Source organism: Cucurbita maxima, unplaced genomic scaffold (genome assembly GCF_002738345.1).
Source record: "Cucurbita maxima cultivar Rimu unplaced genomic scaffold, Cmax_1.0 Cma_Scf00023, whole genome shotgun sequence".
NCBI classification, from domain to species: domain Eukaryota; kingdom Viridiplantae; phylum Streptophyta; class Magnoliopsida; order Cucurbitales; family Cucurbitaceae; genus Cucurbita; species Cucurbita maxima.
In genome coordinates, this window is record NW_019272039.1 from 102,616 (window position 1) to 123,588 (window position 20,973).

The following is a 20,973-nucleotide window of genomic DNA, read 5'->3' on the forward strand; positions in this document are numbered from 1 at the left end:
CTTCTTCCTAATCATTCAAATTTGGAAATCTAACTTTTTTTTTAATGATCTCTGTTCTTAATGTTTGATATAGATACAGCACCCATTCCAAAAGTTGTCTCTAAATTATCTTCCAATGGCTACCCAAATAAATTTAAAATTAAAAAAAAAATGTTGGAGAGATTGAAGAGGAAGCTTGACACCAATGAAGCCGATCGTGGATGAAGAGATCAATAACGAAGACGAAACCGAGCCCAATAAAGCTATATATAATTTGCAAAATCTTTAAAAAGAAAATTACAGCCCTTGTTCATCATTATTTCACATATTCTTCTGACATCAAAATTTGCATCTTTTGAGGGATTCCTGCTTTGTAGGCTCACAAATCATCATGAAGATACTACATATTTACAAGTACAGCATTTAAAGAAAGCACAAACTGTCAACTACTTTTGGAGGGTAGAAAGTAACGAGAAATGGTGGAACCTCGATTCACTGTATTGGATCGCTTGCGAGGCCTGATCCAACACCATACTTCTTTCTGAATTTCAGGCGGCAACTCGTCAATCACTGAAATATCAATTTCGTCAACATTATAATTCCATCTTTCACCTCGTACTTCCCCATTGTCGGACAGTCTTAATTCGCTAGTGTGTCCATCTGGCATTATGTACAAACAAAAAAAAAAAAATCAATTTATGTCTACAAGGCTTGTTTAGATCTTTATTTATTTAAAAGGGATAAAAGAAGACGATATTTGAAACATACCGGCAGGTGATAAGCCATCTTGGATGCTTTCAGAATGTTCCTGATTCCTCGACGTCGAAGAGAGATCAGGCTTAAAGAATCTCAAGATTGAAGCTGTGCCCTAGCATCATGAAATGTTAAAGAATAAAAACAACAAATCTTCAAAATGTGATAGCTTTAACAGTTAAATAAAGACCTTTTTGGATAAAATGTTTTTCAAAGTATAAACAGTCCTAATATAACTGCTTGGATCCATTTATTCTTTTATAGCAAAATCTCTCCATGATAATGGAACTTTCCAAATGAATTATAATAATAAAGCACTTGCAAACCTTGTCTTTTGATTTGTTCCTTTTCGTACACAGCGGAGACATAATTCTTGTCTTCTTGGACTTCTGCTCTTCTAATGTAATTATTGGGAACTCGCTTTTATTTGGGTCCGAACATAACTTGCTTTCTATAAGGATTACCCCTATGTAGATTAGAAAGTGGAAAAGAAAGGAAAATACTTAGGTGCATATGAATACCATACCTGAGGCGGCTAAGGGAAGTCGGGTTGCTTCTTGTACAACACCATCTTTTTCAAATTCTTTGGAAGAATAGCATGGATCCTGCACATCAAAGAATCTTGAGTTAGAAATAAGAAACGTTTTTTTTTTTTTTTTTTTACTAGAATTACTTTTCAACCGATCTTGATAAAGTGCACCACCCATAGCATTTAGTAAGCACGAAAAGATGTCATGACCAGTCAAATGCTCAGTAACTCTTAAGACAGTCTTATAGCAATGTAAATGATCATAAATTCAAAACTACTTGATACAAATTGCAAACAGGAAAAGTGGTATTTGCAATTCTGTAGTGCTTCACAAGATCAGAAAAGCTCAAAAAGGGCAATCTAAAAGTTGGAGAAGCTACAACTAAACTCGAGAACTTTTTATTTGAAACTTTCAAATTACCCTAAAATTCAAAGACCATATTGAAAACAACTTGATATGTTCGGAATGGATGTTGTGGAATATGTTACAGCAATACGATTCAGCAAAAGAACTATTGAATATCTTATACCATGACTTCATCTTTCCACAAACCCCTTTCACACTCCTCTTGATCCCAATTGCTTCTATCTGTAGCATTCTTAACCTCTGTTTCTTCTCCAGTGAATTTATCAAGAGCCTCACTTGAGTTCACTGAATAATCTGTACAACCTAAATGACCGTTCTCAATCTTGGTTTCTTCTCCAGTGTATTCATCATGAGCTTCACTTGAGTCCATAACTGAATAATTTGTAAGAAGTAAGTTACCAGGAAGTTTTAACTAAAAGAAGTATAATGAGACGCAAAATAGATGGAAACATATTTTAGCTCTTAATACCTGAAAGCAAAGCAGTTTCTTGTGTATCATTACCCTGGGGTTTGTCAGATGATGCGCAATACGAATGCTGGCTATGCAAGTATTTTGTAATTGAACACATTCCCTACCACAAGAATAAGCATCAGAAGGCTGAGCATTGAGATTAAAAGAAAAACAGAAAATTAATAAGAAAATTAGCAACCATTGAACAGATGAACTGATTAACGACTAAGAAATGGAATGGTTCAAATAATACACTAACAATTCAAGAAAAAAAAAAAGAAAAAAAGAACCAGTATTGTTCAACAGTAAAAGTTGTCACAGTCAAGATGCTACAACATTTAGACAATCATTAGTAAACTTTCCTATCAAATTCAGACAGGAAACTAAAAATGTTATTTCATCAAAGTGTCGTACTAAATAAAAAAAAAAAATAAAACAAAACAGAAACATTCATCACAATGTTTTTCGATGATTTAGGCTGAAAGCACTATGACAAGAAGTTGAAGCCGTTGGTGGTCAAACATAACCAAACCACAGAATTAGTTGCCAAATATGCTCAAACTTACAGATGGTATGGCCATAATTTTACTTGCTGAGACAGAAAGAGAAGTTATTCGCCATCCACCGTTTAGATCTCTCTGGCTGTTAGCTCTGTAAGAGCCTAAATAATCCCGCAATCCAGCCTTAAATAAGTTTAGTGCATCCTCCTGAATTTTAGCAGCACTATATCTTAAGGGACAAGACTTGGAAGGGAACTTCTTATGTGGATCTGAGTCACTCAACTGCACCACCAAGAATAATCATATCTTAGCAATTAGTGAGCAGCAAGCCATAATATGGATACATTTATTGAATTTTGCTGTTGAACCTAAATCTCAGCAACAAGTTCAGAACACAAAAAACATACCTTATATGCACTAGCATGAAGGGTAAGGGTGTGAGCCATCCGCCTATTCTGATCTAAATCAGAACAAAGACGCTCACTCAGTTCTTCAGAAAGTTCAGTTAGCCAGTGCTGAACCTGCAGAAGAGGGAATCATGATGGGCAACTCTGTGATGGTTAAACAAGGACTTCCAAACATGTCCACCAATCTTATGTCTTATCCAAAGGGGAAAAAAATCATCTCCTTGCACATGAAAACATGTTTGGCGCAACAGTAGGCAGCATCACATAGAAACGCCTTTCGAAAAGGATCGAGTCCATTTCGATATGAATGCACAAAAGATGTACATTCCATCAAGGATCCATTTTGGAGTTCCATAAATCAGATGCACATATTATCTTCAACAATTATGTACAAGTATCTAATGAAAAGGATAATATTTATGCAATCATACAACCGAGGAGTTGGATGTGGTGGTAAGGCCTTGGAATTTAACCCAAATTATGAAGTCAAAATCATCTGGGGTCACTACCTACGTTGTTTAAGATTCTACAGACTGCTTGAATACAAATGTTGTAGCCGTGGTGGTTAAATCAGTTCTAATTCTCATTGCTGAAGCTGATTCCATTTTTAGTTATAGTAGAAAACATACCCTCCCCTAATGCCCAGTTAATCATACTTTTGCAATGTTTTTAAATACTTGAATGTCATCTTATATTGAACACATTCTTAGAAGATCAAATCATGTCATGAAAGAATTTTAAAGAACAAATCTAGTAATAAGTACATTAAAATAGAAGAAATAGACAAATAGCAATTAGATTTAACTGAATATATGGTAACACTTATTTAGAATATTCAGCGTCAACAGTCAAAGCACTTTACATCAAAACCTTAATCAATGTGCAGTACAAAGGAGATTATCCATCCTCCTAAGCACACACTGACATCAAGTAAAAAAAAAATCAGAAAGAAAAGAAAAAACGACCAAACAACAGGAATGTAAATCTAATTGATGTCCTCAATAAAATTTAAAAAATAAAAGCTAAATCTTACTGAAGAAATTGTTCTCAGAGCTTGGGGGCCAGGAAAACTCTTCCCAGAACCATGGCTTTTGGGAAGAAGGCGACATTGTACTTCTTCCCCACTGATTCCTCTGGCAGTATTCCATAACCAAGTACTAAAAAAAAACAAAAAAGTGAATTATTCTATTGTGATAAGACAAACGGACAATCCTACAAAACATAAGAGCCTTTATTATTCTTCTTTTTTTAGAAGACCAAAACATTTCAGAGTACGAAATTACAAGTAAGAGCCTTTATTCATTTTGTCTGACTTTTCCTGTTTCTTGTTTCATTGTAGTTAATAGTTATTCACAAAAGATCCAAGATTGAATTCATTTATAAAATACCCAGTATTAAATCCATAACGTTCTTGTAGCTTCTGCTCTGGAAACCTCAACAGATCTCCAACAGTGTTCACACCAAGGTCACTTTCTAAAGAACTCCCTAGCTTTCCACCAAGTTGTTTCCTGCCATAAAATTTCAGAACTGACTCGGTTAAATTAAATGGTAACATATCGTTAGTGTGATATGATGTATGAAAACTTACATTTTTTTTATTGGTAGGGAATCAAGCAAGCCTTTCACGCAGGAGTGGGGCACAACAGTCTGTTGAGCAGGTTTATTCATGGCACTCGCAAGTTTAGCCAGCATCTACTCACAATCTCATATATAATTGAAAATGATGTCAATTAAAAGATAGTTTTGCATAAAAGTAGGATTCAGTATGAACAAATAGTTCCATCCTGCCTTGTTATGAGAAATTCCAGCAGAACAAGTAAACTCGGTCTCTTTCAACACTTGCATCCTCAGTTCAGCAACAATGAGAGTTCCACAAGCCAACAGCTTATCACGATAATCTGAATCACTCTTTGTAAGCCACATCCTTACACATTCTTGGCTATCACTTTGTTCCTGATTTAAAACCAATTTCAATATTGTATGTTGTAGCTGATGAAGAAGCCAGTTCATAGCAAATATTATCAGCATTAAGGAGTAGATTTAATTTCATAAAAATTTAATAGTACAGTTGGAAAAGAAAAATATCATCTTTATACCATGCTAAAGAAGAGGGAAAAAAGATATGCGTACAAGAAATAAATTATTAGTCTCAGAGATTCCCCTAAAGTTTATGTTGATCAATCCCTGAAGATTATGGGAATAGAGTTCTCACTGGAGAAATCCTTCGGAAGAATAAATGTTTTAAAGCAACAAAGGATCAGCTCCCCTTTTCCACAGAGTAGGTCTTCAAGTCGTGAAGGACCTTGATTCAAACAAAATACCCCGGATGGTTTTAAAGGCAGCATTCTCAAATAGCACATAGTGAAGGCATTCCGAGACTGTTTCCCAAACATTATGGTAGTTTAAATTAAACCTATTCGTGCTTGGTAATCAAGAAGTTGAAATCAACCTCAGAAAATGGGATTTGTGATATTGTATGAAGTGTTAACCTCTCTACCATAATCAAAGGAAGAATAAGAGGTAAATTGCGGAGTTTCAAGAGGTGTAAGAAAAAGAATTCTCTTCCTCCTTCGATCTTTGTACCTGGGGCATACAGCTTTAGCCGTCTTTTGGAAAAAGAAGAGGAGGATAAGATCGGTAGAAAATATTTTCACCTCAACCCCTATATAGTTTTCTCTGATCTTCTCTTCAACACTTTGTCATGAGAAGTTTCTTACAAATCATTATGTGTGTTCAAAGTCCAAAGATTAAAAAAAAAAAGATCTTTGGAACATTGATTTGAGAATTTCCGAAGTAAAGGAATAGAAGAAACTTCCTAGGTTTGAAAGAGGAGAAATTCTCTGTTTGGTAGATTTTATATTTGTCTTTTCAAGTGGGAGTATCCTGGATAAAACCTTTTATGATTATGACCAGTCCCATAATTGTGCCAATTAAAAGTCTTTTTATAACTCCATTGGATTTTATAGGCTTTCAGCCACTTTCTTATGAAGTTATCATTATATCAATGATATCTTTTGCTTCTTATTTAAAAAAGAACAAAAAACGTGTCCTGTAAATAGTCAAAATTTATAATGCAAATTGGCATCTAACAATTAACATTTTTTTTATGCATCAGTAGATATCTCAGTAATGACTTTAAGAAGGAGATCAGGAATGAAGAAATCTCAGAGATTGTATCTGACCGTTTGATCAAGAGCTAAAACATGAGAATTTAGAGCCTCAACATCAATAGCCTCCATGCTCTCCGGAGGAGTTTCAACTAACATTGCTTTGGCAGCATCAGTTAGGTCAAGATATACTTCATCAATCGATGCTCTCTCACACCTTCCCTTCTTTGAAAGAATACGAACAACCTACAATTTTATTCATTTTTTAGATGTCAACATTCCTTGGTAACACAGAACGCCGAATGCACAAATGATACTACTCGCCTCTGAACCTGCATCCCGGTATGTCTTGAGGTCTGCTTTACCGCGTGCCACAGGAACTTGAACAAGCTGAATTTGAGGGCAGATTTTCTTTGCCTCATCCCCTCGCATTGATCTGAAGCTTATTAGACTGTTGAAGAGAATAAATTATAACTTGGGGGAAGAAGTGTCTATACCGCTTCACACCAAATTTGCGTGCTTCATAGCCGACAGCAATCAAGCCACCACCTTTCCATGCGTTATATTGAACCACAGCAGTAGGTACACCCCTTAAATGTGGCTGCTTCCGTTGCTCAACTGCAGAAATGATAACAGTTAACTTGAGAGAGAGAACTATACAAAATTGTTGTCTATGGCAGATAAATTTTCCATAACTTCCCTGATCATACATTACTAATTCCCACAGAAGGAGAAGAAGGAAAATTTAAGATCCATGAATCCCACCTGCAGCACATCACCAAATTATGCAGCAGCAACCTAAGACTTTAGTGTCATACTAATCCTTATCAAGGAACTTAACACCCCAGCGAGAACCAGAAACCATATTGCAAAGTGATTTTAGGATAATACTACCACTTTAGCCTTTTATTCCTCTTCTTCTGATCGAGAAAACTTCCATTTGAGAAAATAAATAAATAAGCCACGAGATACCACGAGGCTAGACAGCAGCCCCAATAAAATACCAAAGAGCAAGACTGTAGAAAATTACTTAAGAGCTAAAATAATACGACCTCCCAAGTTTAGGAAAATTCAGGCCCATGATAAAGCACAATACCAAATATCAGCCCACTCTTCCACTCAACCAAAAACTTATCTACGAAAGTTCTCCTATTATGCACATCTAGAAAATCGCATTATTACCAATAATTTCCAGAGCATTTTGCGCATAAACAATGCACTGTGAATACAGCCTCTACAAGCTTCTGCTTTTGTTTACAGAGTGGCCTTTGACTGAGTAAAGACGTACAGGCGCGATTCCACTATATCTCCAAGCAGTTATTCTAGAAATTGATATCGACTAGATCAGCAGAATGCTAAACACTAAACCAAATTGTGAACTTCGATGTCCCCCAGCATCGGAATCCAAATCTGAGGGTAGTTAAGAAATATCAGCATTCGTTCGTGGAAGTAGATTTCGAAAGGTATATCCCTAAATAGTTCAAAGAATGGGCGTACGACAGGGTGAGTAAAAGAATTGTAACCTTGAACGTAGAAGCAGTCCATATCGACGTGAGCGATGATTCTGGCATCTGATGACTCCGGCTTCGCTACTGGCATCTCTTACCAATGCCCGGGTAGACGGCATAAGCATAAGCCAAATCTAACGCCGTCAGATGAGTAATTAACTTCTACTCCGAGTAGGATCAAAGAATGTTTAGTAATCAGCATGCAGATGCACGTCGGCGGAATTCTAGTCCGTTTTGCGAACATCGACAAACCAAAATTGGAACTGAGAGAAAAATGGAGGGAAGTGTCAGCTTAGGCAAACATTTTTTTTAACCGATAAACACAATCCGAATGGAAAATGGAAATTTGCAAGAAAAATGAGATTGTCATTTGCAAAATGGGTAATCGTTGGAAATAGCCCATTTTGTTTTGGGCTTACTTAAATAACTCCGTTTCAGAAAACTTGTTTTAATAGCGCCAGTGACGTCAGCAAACGAGGTGAAACTACCATAATACCCTTTATTCTTTGAAATCGGAGGGTCAAAACATAATCGGCGCCCAATTAGAAACTTTCCCTCCATTTTTAATATCCTAAAACCCAGTATTAATTTCAGAAAAGAAGTTCATACATTTATTTTTTCCAGTTATTTAGGCATGTATCATGTTTTCATATGAAAATTTTCCCAATCTATTTTTTTAGACTATTTAGGCATATTTTTGGCTTTTTATTTATTTATTATTTTCAGGACTATTTAGACATATTTGATTTTTTTTATATGTTCCTATACTAACAACAAGAGTACTTTATTAAAACTTTTGAAAGCTCCAAAATATATATATATATTTTTGAAGCAGAGTATAACCAATTTTCATAATTATTTGAATTATTATTTTTAATAGTATAAAGATGTTGTTGAAACTTTTACTTGTTTGTATATATATGATGCAAATGTGGGCACAGAATAAGAGATGGTAAATGTATAATACGGTTCTACCTCATATGGATGTTATATAAAAAAAGCCCAAGGTCCTTAGAGTTCTTATGCCAGCCCAGCCACGCTACTGAAAAATGACAACAAAAACTCAATCTATCATGCTCAAATAACCTTATCTATATATATATATATAAGACACTGAAGCATATGATACAAGTATGTTCGAACATGTCTGGAGAAAGGGTGTTTAAGAACGCAAGTACTCGCGTTGAACCACCCGATATCCACAACTAATAACAAATTCACGGAGCATGGTAAAGGGGAAGTCTGGTTTTGAGAATATACAGTTCACAGGGAAGTCTGGTTTTGAGAACATCAGTGGCACTGTGTGTAGCATGCTCACAGGGAATATACAGTTCACAAAAAAGTAATATAAACAGCATCGTTACATCCAAAGGACAACAATTGTTCTACAAGTAGCCATCCCTTCTGTCTTGATCCTCAGCTTCCTTATTGGCAACTTCCACAGATTTGAACCAAAGGAATCCCTGTCTCGACAAATTAGATAGATAGAGAGAGAGAGAGAGAGCCTTGTAAGTGGGACTTCCTATTTCTGCAAATTATTTGTTTGTTATATTCAATTTTCTGAATCCCCCCAAAGAAAGATGGATAAATGCATTTGTCTTCATTATATAGACCGCAAAAACTAATGTTGTAGCTTCATGGTATGATAAATGCATACCAAGAGATGTGATAAGCCCTTCACAAATGTCAAAAAAATGGAGATGGTAGAACTTACGGCAGTAGGAATGCCCGTAAATGCGAAAAATCCAAGCAATGGAGCGTAAAATATGCTGTCTGAGTTTATGATTCCAAACACAGGCTTCTGGTTGACGTACTCAAATACTGAACCTATCTGCACAGTTGGAAGTAGTTCCAACAAACAAACAAGCAAACAAACAGTTTCAATTGGAATTAGTATCTGTAGCTTAATCATATGCTGCTGAACAAATAAATGAATTACATATGACAACATGCTGCTGCTGAAGAACTAACAGTTCAACCAGTTAAAATATGCCATAGTTACCAAGAAGCTAATGGATTCTTTCCAAGAAAAAAAAAAAAAAAAAAACGGTTGATTCTATCCACAATTCAGTCCGCAAAAGCCATTAATGCATTCTTTTGGAGTTTCAAGTTTAAATTCTTACAATGTTGTTCTCTCCTTATTTCATATAAAAGACTGTTAAAGCGAGGTAATAATGTCGTTTGTTTCTGTTTAAATTTGAGTAAACTGGCCCTTAGAACAAGAATACATATCCAAAATTCCATAAACAAGTCTGTGGTGAGAGGAAAGCTTACAGCGGCAATTGCAGTGATAGATGAGGCGAGTAAGTAAACGTAGAAAGGGACCTGAAATCCCAGTTGGGATCCAGTTTCTTTGACTTCCTCCCTTGCCCAAGGAGGAGGCTCCTCCGAATCAGGTTTAGCCCAGGAAGGGATTGTTTCTTCAGACTCGCTCGATTTTGCAGACCCTTCAGTAACGGAAAACACAGTAAGCTTGCGATACCCATTGATTCTCCTTCCAATAGGCCGTAAGTGTCCGAATGCAGTGCGTTCCGTATTCATCCTCCCGTAATTACAAGCTAACCTTGGATTGCAATAAGACAATAGTGTCGCAGACATTACTTCCAATTCTTCTTTCGACCCCTTCCTTCAATCTTCTCTATCAATCAGCTTCTAGCAAAATGAATTTTGGTATACAAAAACTCACACTCCACATGAAACACAAACATATAATATCTTGCTAAGCACCTAACAGAAACGACACAGTTCTAGCAGCAGTTAGTATCAGCTATTGATTCTTCTTTCAGCAGCAACAAGTTTTAGTACTTTCATTTTCCTTTCATACACGACGAAAATACGAACAAGAAAAGAAAAATAGTGGAGGGGGCTTACTGGTGTGGAATGAACCTTCGTGAGAGCGAGACGAGCGTGATGAGAGTGCACAGCCAGCGTGGTGTTGCGCATCCGGCCACCGTGGAACTACCGGCAGCTATGGGAAAGAGGACTAAATTGAGAGGTCGATTTGGAGGGAGATAACGCTGACGAATCAAGGATAACGAATGACGCAAAATTAAAATTAAGGAAATTATTTATATTAAAAAAATTGAAAATAAATTAGGGTATATTATTAAATATTTTTTTAATGCCGTTTGGAGATTTTTTATTTTATCTTTTAAGTTCATTAGTTAATTGATAAAGTGAAATATATATATAGCTGGGGTGTGGGGGTATTTATGTCAATTCACATTGTGCGACTGCAGTTACCGCCGTTACTGAAGAAGATCGCAATCCGTCGTCGACCAGAACAAAGCCCCAGCCAGCTTCATAAAGCTTCTGTCGCCTAGCTCCACTTTTCAACCGGAGTTGCTTCTTCCGCGCCATTTTCTCCAATGGATACGCACTCCGCTTACCTCACTGGTACGAATCGTTCCCGTAGTTCTCAAACCCCTTCCCCCTCCCACTCCGCCTCCGCCTCCGCCACCTCCTCCATCCACAAGCGCAAATTGGCCTCCGAGGACCACGTCCCTCCTTTCCCTCCATCCTTTTCTCCCTCCTTTCCCTCCGCCTCCGCCACCTCCCGTAGTTCTCAAAGCATATCTGCTCGCGGCGGTGGCGCTGACTCCGACTCTGACGACGATTCCGATGATGCTGTCGTCGAGGACGACGAGGATGACTTTGACAATGATTCCTCCATGCGCAACTTCACTGCTGCTAGACTTGAGAACAGCGGTGCGGGCGGTTCTGCTTCCGCCTCTGCTTCGGCTTCTGCTGCGCGTACAACCAAGATCAAGTCGAACGCAACGGTGAAGATCGAGAATTCGAATATCAGCAAGGATGGAGTCACGGCTGGTGGAACCAGTGCGGCGGGTCCAACAGTGGGGACAACAGGAAATTTTGTGTCCGGGATTGTAGTGAAGGAAGACAATTCGAAAATTTTCGCCGACAGTATACAGACTAGTGGTGCCTATATTTCCAGAGAAGAGAGCTTGAAGAGAGAGGTATGTCTTCTGGACCAAACTGTAATCCTATATTTTGGGCCAAGTCCCTGTCGTATGCTGTTTAGAACAGTAATTTATTTATCCATTGAGGGACGAGTGCGAGAGAGAGGTGGCTGAGTGAAAAGGGGTAGGAGTGGGGAACGCTTGCCATACCCACCTGAGTTTTATTTTTATTTTCTCCTTTTTCCCCAAGAGTATTAGAATGCAAACAAGGTTGGGAATTTGAACCTATGACAATCTTAACCAGTTGAAACTCAGAATATCGAAGTGGCGTCCAAAACATTTAGTGTCTCATTTGATGATATATTTGGGGGAGGTAGAGTTGAAGTAGAGGAAAGTGGGAGAGTAGAGGGTTTAATCTACTACCTACTGGTATGTGGACTTTAAGTTGGGGAGTGCTCGCAGGTCCTTTCAGAAGGCCATAGAAGCAACATATTCTTTAGGCAAACAAGATATGATGCCTGATGATTACATGCTATAGATGGAGAAATCCTTCACCTAAAGGGACGTTAGAAATTTGTTTCTTTAATCCCACTGGAGGAAATTTGAGTATCTTTATTGGAAGCAACATAAAATGTGCCAGATTTTAGGCATCTTCTTTCACACTTGCCAAGAATATTATCCCTAATCCAATAGGTAAAGAGACCAGAAATCTCAAGGGGCAGTACTAGTGTTCCTCCGTTGGTGTTTGTCAAAGAAAAGGTAGGGAAGCATTTACTTAGTTTTTTATTCGGGGGTAGGGGCACTATCAATCTATTCTTACTTGATAGTGCTTTCGTGATTGGTGGTATAATATTTGGGAAGCATTGAGGGTAAATGCATCATAAAGATTACTTATTTGATGTCTTAATGTGCCCTTGAATCCATCTCACTGCTCACTCTGTTTAGTAGCAAGTGAAGGGAATAACAACCTTTTCCTTTGCCCGCTTTGGAGTTCTATAGATGTTTGAACTCTTCTGCAGTTTCCCTATTTCCTTTTAAGAGTAAAGCAAGGAAGCTATAGGTAAATTCAATTGAGTTGATCTTTGTATTATTTGGCTGAAAAGAATTGCTTGTTCAATGAAAAGGCACAGAGATTGGTTAAAAGTATACTATTTAGCTAAATTCATGTTTCAATTTAGGTTTTTATAGATTGTGATTTTAGTCTGTATACTACCTTTGTAATTAAAACAATTTGGAGTTGGTTTTTATGTGTGCCAGTGTGCAGTTTGTAACACGTCATCTATCGGACCTTACTCTGTAACTTTTCACTGATTGATAAAATGTTTTTCTGTTATTTTTAAAATTTTGAATTCTTTTGGGTATGTTTATTTGTAATACGATTGAAAACAAACAGATTAATATAGGTGATCATTAAATTCAGCTGCATTATGTCCATTTTGTTGAAGTAAATGAAATATGAGCTTATTTTAAGCTTACTGATTCTGTGCATTGCCAGAGAATTTATTAAGGGGGACTTCAACTTTGTAGTACTGATGGTTTCCTCAATTCATATTGTTTCAGGAGGAAGCATTGTTACTCAAATTTGTATGCCTTTCGAATGACGGTGTTGATGAGCATATGGTTTGGTATTTTTTTTCCCTTTGCCTAAGTCTTATTCTGCATGCAATTCCTTCTTCTGTAACATTCTTTGAGGGTTTTTCGTGCTTTAGATGTCACGTTCACCTTTAGTATAACCCCTTCAGTAGGCTGTATGCTTTCCGATGTGATCTCATTTTATGTAATAAAAGCTTTGATGCAAAAATGCATTTTACGTGGAACTTCTTAGGTTAATTGGACTGAAGAATATTTTTGCCCGACAACTACCTAACATGCCCAAGGAATACATTGTTCGTCTTGTTATGGACAGGTACCTTCAATTGCTACATGTTATCTTTTTGGGTGGTGAGATAATGAGGCTTGATTTTACTTTCTCTTGGAGTGATTCATTATCATTAGGGCTAAGTTTTCTTGCAATTCTATGTAGTTTAGATTGCATATTTAGAATCATTCAAGTTTGACATGATCGATCTTGTTTGTGAAGTGATTAGAATCTCAAACAAGTGTGCTTGCCTTAAAATATTTGATCAACAAGGTAATCATTCGATCTTGTTTTATGTAGTGATTCCTTATCATTTCTAGTTTGTATGATCGTGGATTCTTGATGTCATAATTAGTGAGAATTGAGTGTTCTATGTGCATTGTGGAACAAAAAGAGACCCCAAAAGATTCAAGCAAATAAAACCACCCTACTACGAATAAATTGCAATACAAAATTATTTTTCGATAGGGAACACTTACATTGATGGTACAAAATTACAAAAAAAAAAAAAAAAAAGGAAAAAAGAAGAAGAAGAAGAAGAAGAGGGAGAACCCAAAAGAGATGAAGGAATGACCTTGATTTAAGGAATATTTGTGTAATTCCTCTAGTTAAGAGATATTTGTGTAATTCCGAGTAGTTGACCTTCTAATTAACCTTTGTGCCTTATAAAAGGAACATATACCTCTTTGAAATTTAATATGAATAATATCAAGATAATTTAGACTTGCAATGTGGTAATAGAGTCCGTCTATTCTGGGAGGCCTGATCAATTGGCAGAACTTCGTAGCTACCAGTCTTCTACCTTGACCAAATTTATTCGGGGCCTTCATAACATCAGACCTTCCACCTTGACCACATTTATTTGGAATTTTCTTAGCTACCGATTTATTGGCTGACCAAATTTATTAAGAACCTTCATAGCTACTATTGAAGTCGTGCCTTGGCATGCCTGAGAGACCACATCTTCACATCGAAGACATGTTGAAATCAAAATCGTTGGTGTTGCAATTGTTGAATTGAAGTTGCACTTACTGAGAGATCACCTAAACTACCGTTTCATGAGTTAGTATCCAAGCTGAGAATGGATGATATCTATTCCTTAGCTTGAGGGAGAGTGTTGAAGGAATGACCTTCATTTAAAGATATTTAGTAGTTGACCTCCATATTTATCTGTATACTTACGTAATATCTAGGGATTTATTTAGATGGTTTCCTTGCACCTTCTTCAATGGATTTCCTCCCCCTACGAGACAACCCTAATTTTATTACAAAAAAAAAAAAATAAAAAAAAAAAAAATAAAGCATTAGCACTAGCCATGCCGTTACCCTCATATAAGGCGGACTCCAAAATCATATTGCTGTGGTGCCATACGTGAGCACCATGACACTTCCCTTCCAAATTTTAGGCTTCTGTATGATTTCTGCCCATGCCATGGCACTTCGTGGTTGCATCATGGTGCTTCCACCTTGAATATTTTGGCCTTCTGTTGGTCCTACAGTGCAGGCGTTATACGCTCAAGTGATAAGCTCACGATCCCTCCCTAAGATCTTTATTACTCACGTAGAATTTGATTTCTCTCAAAACATCTCTCAAAGTCTCCAAATTCTCTCCTACGCTTTAATCCTCCAAAATAGTCAATCTTGTGCATATTCTGGCATGGACAACAGGAAACCTAACAATTTTCAAGTTATAATCCATATAAAAATAGCTGACGAAGTCTGCGACAGCTTTATACACAATTCTCATTTGTCGTGAACTGTTCTGCTATGAATTATTAATGTTATGTATGTTAACCATTTTGCTTTGAGATTTTTGGTTTTTTAAAATTGGGCTTGTTTTCTTCATTGCAGTAGTTTCCATCTTTATTAAGAAAACATTTGAATTCTTAGCCATTTTTAAAATAAAAAAACGAGTTTTTAAATATAAAAAAACATTTGATTTTTTTCCTTACAAAAGAAAATTATTTTTTTTAGTATCAAAACTTAGCTTGGATTTTGAAAACATTTGCAGAAAGTAGATCCAAAAAACAGAGTCTTCAAAAGGTTATTAAATGGGACCTAAATTGTTGCGCAGGTGAAGCTAAGTTAGCTGGTCTTCTTGGATTTTGACTTTTACTAAAACCCATCGTTTATTGAAGCCCAATGACTGGGATTAATTTAGTATTGAAAGTCATTTGTCAACCTGCTATTAAATACTCTTGAACATTATTGTTCATTTATTTGGTTTGTAATTTCCTCTAAAATTGAACTTGCAGAAACCACAATTCGGTGATGGTTATAAGACGAAATCATGTTGTTGGTGGCATCACGTATCGCCCATATATCAGGTGCTTTTGATGATGTAGCTACCATTTAGTCAGTTGTATCTGCCAAAAAAGTTGAAAAAAATGTATCTGCCAATTTCTGGATGCAAAACGTAAAAAATAAAAAATAAAAACGCACACACACACAAACATAACCTCCTGCTATCTTATGTGAGGCTAACTTATTTCAAGTTGTCCCTTTTATTTGAAAAATTGGTTCAGTTTACATCCCTACTGCAGTTCTTTGTGTCATTCTATTTGTGTTTGAATCTTTATGTTGACGTTCGTTTGTTTTTGGTCACTTGTTTATAGGACAATAATTGGATTACTTGTTTGTAGAACGATATTGGTTCCTTTGTCATCACTATGTCTCTTATCCAAACAAAAAAAGAACAAAGGAAAAACAATAAAAGAACAGTAATTGGTATTGGATGTAGTAACGTGTTTTTGTGCTATGGCATCTCTTCATCCTGCAACGCAACCCAGCCCTAAGGAAAAATTTGAGTCTTGAATTTACTGCATGCTGTGTGTAAAATAAATTTGCTTGGCTTCTCTTCTCTTCTCCTCATGTATCGTAAGCTCCAGGGAAAAAAAATCTGTGTTGTTTTGTTTTTTTTGATGAATAGATAATAAAAAGTTATTTAATTCCAATTATTGATATTCAAGTTCAGAATATTTTAGTTCATGTTTGATAATCATTTGATTTTTTATTTTTAGTTTTTGAAAATTTGGATAATAAAACACTACTTTCACTCCTAAGTTTCTATGTTTTGTTATCCATTTTCTAGAAATGTTTAAAAAAAAAAAACAAAGCCAAGTTTTGAAAAAGAAAAAAAGTAGTTCTTAAAAACTTGTTTTCAAAATTCAACTAAGAATTCAAATGATTAAGAGAGGTGAAAACCATGGTGAGGGTACAACCATGATTTTCAAAAATAGAAAAGCGGAAATGTTTGTATACTGAACGGGCCTTAATAATGAACGATGAACTAGAATATTTATTTATTTATCTTATGCTGGAACCTTATTGAACAGTGAAGTCAACACTGATGTTTTTAGGGTACTTGTAGGATCTTTATTAAGTTCGGGGCCAGTCTCTTGACTTCATTTTCTTTTTTCCCCTCATTTCTCTTCCTTCCTTCCTGGTGACCTTCTATTGCAGTCAAAAATTTGGCGAGATAGCTTTTTGTGCAATTACAGCTGATGAGCAAGTAAAAGGATACGGTACCAGATTGATGAATCACTTAAAGCAGCATGCACGTGATGTTGATGGCCTAACCCATTTTCTCACATATGCGGACAATAATGCCGTTGGCTACTTTACCAAGCAGGTCTAGCGGTCTATTTTTGAAATACTTATCTTGCTGGTTGTTTTATACTGCTTCTCCATTCATTCACATGAAACTTGTTTGGTTTTCTGTCCGAGAGCCGTTTTCGTCTTTATCAGTGTACTAATTGACATATAAAAAAGGTTGGGATGAGGGTAGGAATTTCGACTTATGGAGATAAATTGTAAACTTGATCAACTATAAGCAACAAAACATTGTCTTTAGATGCCTGCTATTATTTTTATTTTTATTGCTTTTCAATACTTAGATTGGCCATTCACTTGCAGGCATCTTGTGGTATGATCATTAAGGTATACTTTTTAATTCCACTTGATAAAGGGATTGAACCTAGATCATTAGAAACAAAAACTCACAGACTGTCAGTTCATCATAACTCCTACAGGGAGTCTTGTACATTCGATAACAATTTTTCTTATTGGCCAAGAGGGTAGATACACCGGAACTAAAAGCATTTTTTCATTGTCTTTTTTATTTTGTGGTTCTTATCTTGAGGGCATTCCCGTAACTTCTTGTACTGAGAGAGGTATGAATTTCATTTAAGAGGTGTTTGTAATTCTATAGGATCTTGGGCATTTTCGTGTTTAAATATATCTTTCACTTGTCTATAATCAATCTTCTTCTTGAATGCCAGATGTCAAAATGAATGATTGATTGACTTGAGCCTTAAACTTGTAGGGGTTCACGAAAGAAATCCACCTGGAGAAGGACCGGTGGCAGGGGTATGTCACAAGCATCTTTATTATTTTGAAGATTGCCAAAGTTTTCTTTTCGTATCTTTTGGGACAAACAATGACATATACTTCTCAGTATTCACTCTTGTATTTTGCAAGTATCCATTTCTCTTTGTGCAATGTTTTAAAATGCTAAATGTGGCTACATGACTTTTTCTTTTTTTTTTGTTTTTTTTTTTTTTTTAATTTTTTTTATTGACATAAAAAAGAATGAAAATACCCATGTATGACTAAATAGTGCAATTAAATATCAGTTTCAAATGTACCCAAAAGTCAAGGCTAACAATAAAACACAGTAATAATTTTGAATTCTAAGATCTCTCTTACAAAGCTAGGTCAATCGAATTTTTTTTTAACTACTTATTCTTTTCAGGTACATTAAAGACTATGATGGAGGAATTCTTATGGAATGCAAAATCGATCCAAAACTTCCATACACTGATTTGTCTACAATGATTCGCCGTCAGAGGCAGGCAAGATGTCTTGATCATTGCACATTCAAATGTGTAGTTTTAATACAATTTCACGTTCATGCAGCTATAGATGATTGAAATCTGAAAAATGGATGAAGCTTTAGTTCTTTTAGCTGGATTTTTCTTTCAAGGGTTAACATGTAGTTCGGTTAAAATTTTATTTCCATGCAACTACGTTCACAAAGTTACATCTGAACTTGCCAACAGTAGTGGGAAAAAATCCTCTACCACTGTGACATTTGGTAGGGTGAGCACCACGCCTTCACAAAGTTCAGTACCCTTAACTGGTTTGATGGTCTCCCTTATGACTCACATATCCTGTGGTACTCAAAAGAATTTTTCATTCTTCTTCACCCACTCTTACAAAATGAAGTTGTGGGTTGTCCGTCTCACTACCAATTTGTACCACCACCATCTCAATGCTAGTTGGCCTTTGATCTTTATGGTCTCTAGTGAATCCAACCCTCAAATGGGTTGAGCTGAGTTGACTCCATTCCCCTTTTGTTTATTCCATTAATAAACAGTCGTTTCAAAGACCGGAAACAACTCAACTCAACTCTGGGAGTGCACCAAAGACATAAACTACCTAAAAATTTTGTGTTAAGAGTTACTTGGTAATATTATTTAAAAGAATAATTTTGTCAAACTTAAACTTGGATAATTACTAATCAGAAGTAGTTTTATAAGAATGCTTGTGATTGGCTTGAACTAGAAGAATCTGGGCAGAGGTGGAACATTGAAATGTTAGCCACTTAGCACTATCGATTTGACCAATTCTTTTAATGGTTGGGTTGTAGTGTATATATATTTTTGAACTCTTCTCTCTTGTTGAATGTAGGCAATTGATGAGAAGATAAGAGAGCTTTCGAACTGCCACATTGTTTATCCTGGACTTGATTTACAAAAGGTGTGATTGTCAACGTCAGTATTTTATTACCTTCCTTTTGTCCTTCTAGTTGTAGTTTCCTCTTGGCAAAGAGATAGGCTGTTCCACTGGAATATGTAAACCTTTTGTCTATTTTTCTTTTTATTAAAACTCTTTTTAATTTTTCTCATGTTGTGATAATTAAGATTCCATTTTCCTCTCCTAATCGCAAAGTCAAAGTTTCCTCTTAAACTTTTCTTTTTCCTAATTTTATTGAGTGATGAATTCCTATTTCTGTATTGAGTCTAATCGAGTCTTGGTTGTTCAGAAGGAGCCAGGAGTTCCCAAAAGATCCGTCAAGGTTGAGGAAATCCCGGGTTTGAGTAAGATTCTACCTTTGGTCTTTGAGTTTGGTTGTGGTTATCATTCACTTCTTTGGCTTGGTTATCCTGCAACAAAAGTACTTTACAAACTATTCCTAACACCAGAAAACCATTTTAGTTTTTCATTCTCTAACACCAGAAAACTACTTGCTTTATCCTTGAGGTTTCTTTCTCTCAACGTTTTGGAATGGTTTAGATTTTTTACTACTCTCGCTACCAAAAAGGTTCTTCACTTGAGAATAATTTTGATGGCATGCTACTTTTGACAATAGAGGAGGCTGGATGGACGCCTGATCAATGGGGCTTCTCACGTTACAGAGCCTTAAACTCTGCTGACGGGATCTCAAATCAAAAGCATTTGACTGCTTTCATGCGCTCACTTCTCAAGGCTAGTTTCTTGTTCAAGTTTACATTGTATTTCCATATTTATGTACTAGTTTCTTCTATTTCTTGCGTTGTCCTTGTATCTGTTAATTTATTCTTACTGCTATTTTCCACCATACCAGTCAATGCATGACCATGTTGACGCTTGGCCATTCAAGGAACCGGTGGATTCTCGTGATGTACCTGATTATTATGAAATCATTAAGGATCCAGTGGGTAAGAACTCCCAACTTAGCAAATTCGTCTCCTGGATCTTTGCTGCATTCTTTGGATCCCTTGTAGTCGTGTTATTATGTGATAGGTCAATTTGTAACTTTTGATGACATTCAAAAAAATCTCATTATTTGACCATAATGCTGTAGATCTAAAAACGATGGCTAAAAGGGTGGAGTCAGAACAATATTACGTTACTTTCGAGATGTTTGTCGCAGATGTGAGAAGAATGTTTGGTAATGCGCGCACGTACAATGCTCCCGAGACTATTTACTACAAATGCGCAACAAGGTACGATTACCTCATGTTAGCTTTGTGTTTGTGTACCTCATGTTGGCTTACCCAAGTTATTTGCAGGCTAGAGGCACATTTTCAAAGCAGGCTTCAATCAGGTCTACAATCTGCCAACAAAGTTCAACCATGACGGTTGCAATGAAGATGCAGCTTATTAGTTGTACAGATCCTTTTTCATTACAATCAATTATTCTAGCATCTTATTCTTCTAACCCTGCTTCTTAATTGTTCAGGGTTAGGATTGTGTAGATCAAGTGATTATGTCATATCATATCTTCTTGGATAGAGTTTATTTATGAGATAGAGCGTGGCTTAGATTCTTGGATGTGTTTGAAGGGTTCATAAACGGACTTCAATCCTTGTGTTTCTACTAGTAAGCCTTTGCTTGGTAATTTTAATAGCTAGATTTAATGTCATTGTGCTACTGCCACTTTAAAACAAAACAAAATAAGAGAAAAAAAGAGTTGTACTCTTCTGACCCATTGAGATTAAAATATTTTTGTAATCTCTTTCCTACCTACAAGTAAAATTGTTAGAATTGGTTTATGGGATTGATAAAAATTTGAAGTTTCAAATTGTAGAGACCATCTGTGAATATTATC

At 36.2% G+C, this 20,973-nt stretch overlaps 3 protein-coding genes across 8 annotated transcripts; 1 reads left to right on the forward strand and 2 right to left on the reverse strand.

Annotated features, from left to right (window-relative positions):
* Positions 1-217: 217 nt before the first annotated feature.
* LOC111497124 (DNA polymerase eta) lies at positions 218-7,956 on the reverse strand. Of its 2 annotated transcripts, XM_023147790.1 has the most exons (17): positions 7,617-7,701; positions 7,276-7,415; positions 6,591-6,711; positions 6,418-6,529; positions 6,169-6,339; positions 4,775-4,939; positions 4,575-4,678; positions 4,375-4,494; positions 4,020-4,143; positions 2,987-3,100; positions 2,646-2,861; positions 2,098-2,200; positions 1,792-2,000; positions 1,259-1,337; positions 1,059-1,183; positions 748-847; positions 219-639 (listed from the first exon to the last, which is right to left on the reverse strand). In XM_023147790.1, the coding sequence occupies exons 4-17, from the start codon at positions 6,523-6,525 to the stop codon at positions 422-424; spliced, it is 1,956 nt and encodes a 651-aa protein (XP_023003558.1). In that variant the 5' UTR covers positions 6,526-6,529; positions 6,591-6,711; positions 7,276-7,415; positions 7,617-7,701; the 3' UTR covers positions 219-421. The 2 variants fall into 2 exon arrangements, with proteins under 2 accessions (XP_023003557.1, XP_023003558.1); XM_023147789.1 differs by lacking the exon at positions 7,276-7,415 and having other exon boundaries at positions 218-639; positions 7,617-7,956.
* Positions 7,957-8,559: 603 nt separating this feature from the next.
* On the reverse strand, positions 8,560-10,654 carry LOC111497315. 4 transcript variants are annotated; one of them, XM_023148080.1, is made up of 4 exons: positions 10,473-10,654; positions 9,876-10,253; positions 9,316-9,432; positions 8,560-9,064 (listed from the first exon to the last, which is right to left on the reverse strand). In XM_023148080.1, exons 2-4 carry the CDS (start codon positions 10,197-10,199, stop codon positions 8,987-8,989), a joined length of 519 nt encoding a protein of 172 aa, XP_023003848.1. In that variant the 5' UTR covers positions 10,200-10,253; positions 10,473-10,654; the 3' UTR covers positions 8,560-8,986. The 4 variants fall into 4 exon arrangements, with proteins under 4 accessions (XP_023003848.1, XP_023003852.1, XP_023003851.1 ...); XM_023148084.1 differs by having other exon boundaries at positions 9,876-10,239; positions 10,473-10,637; XM_023148083.1 differs by having other exon boundaries at positions 9,876-10,250; positions 10,473-10,637.
* A 159-nt stretch (positions 10,655-10,813) lies between these two features.
* Positions 10,814-20,700, forward strand: LOC111497128 (histone acetyltransferase GCN5-like). Of its 2 annotated transcripts, none has more exons than XM_023147795.1 (13): positions 10,814-11,578; positions 13,082-13,146; positions 13,347-13,427; positions 15,635-15,706; positions 16,842-17,010; positions 17,704-17,747; positions 18,133-18,232; positions 19,071-19,139; positions 19,429-19,480; positions 19,753-19,868; positions 19,987-20,080; positions 20,227-20,368; positions 20,435-20,700. In XM_023147795.1, the coding sequence occupies exons 1-13, from the start codon at positions 10,970-10,972 to the stop codon at positions 20,499-20,501; spliced, it is 1,680 nt and encodes a 559-aa protein (XP_023003563.1). In that variant the 5' UTR covers positions 10,814-10,969; the 3' UTR covers positions 20,502-20,700. The 2 variants fall into 2 exon arrangements, with proteins under 2 accessions (XP_023003563.1, XP_023003562.1); XM_023147794.1 differs by having other exon boundaries at positions 10,815-11,578; positions 19,426-19,480.
* The last annotated feature ends 273 nt before the right edge of the window (positions 20,701-20,973 follow it).

Bases quoted from the DNA above. Each gene is read 5' to 3' on its own strand.
- LOC111497315 (XM_023148080.1), bottom strand. From the start codon at position 10,199: ATGTCTGCGACACTATTGTCTTATTGCAATCCAAGGTTAGCTTGTAAT. The intron at 9,433-9,875 runs GTAAGCTTTCCT...CCAACTGTGCAG, and splicing joins CTATCACTGCAATTGCCGCT to ATAGGTTCAGTATTTGAGTA. The intron at 9,065-9,315 runs GTAAGTTCTACC...TTGTCGAGACAG, and splicing joins TTACGGGCATTCCTACTGCC to GGATTCCTTTGGTTCAAATC.
- LOC111497128 (XM_023147794.1), top strand. From the start codon at position 10,970: ATGGATACGCACTCCGCTTACCTCACTGGTACGAATCGTTCCCGTAGT. The intron at 13,147-13,346 runs GTATTTTTTTTC...GGAACTTCTTAG, and splicing joins GTTGATGAGCATATGGTTTG to GTTAATTGGACTGAAGAATA. The intron at 18,233-19,070 runs GCAAGATGTCTT...TGTTGAATGTAG, and splicing joins TGATTCGCCGTCAGAGGCAG to GCAATTGATGAGAAGATAAG.
- LOC111497124 (XM_023147789.1), bottom strand. From the start codon at position 7,692: ATGCCAGTAGCGAAGCCGGAGTCATCAGATGCCAGAATCATCGCTCAC. The intron at 6,340-6,417 runs GCGAGTAGTATC...ATAAAATTGTAG, and splicing joins ACCGGGATGCAGGTTCAGAG to GTTGTTCGTATTCTTTCAAA. The intron at 4,940-6,168 runs GTCAGATACAAT...GTTTTAAATCAG, and splicing joins TTTTAGCTCTTGATCAAACG to GAACAAAGTGATAGCCAAGA.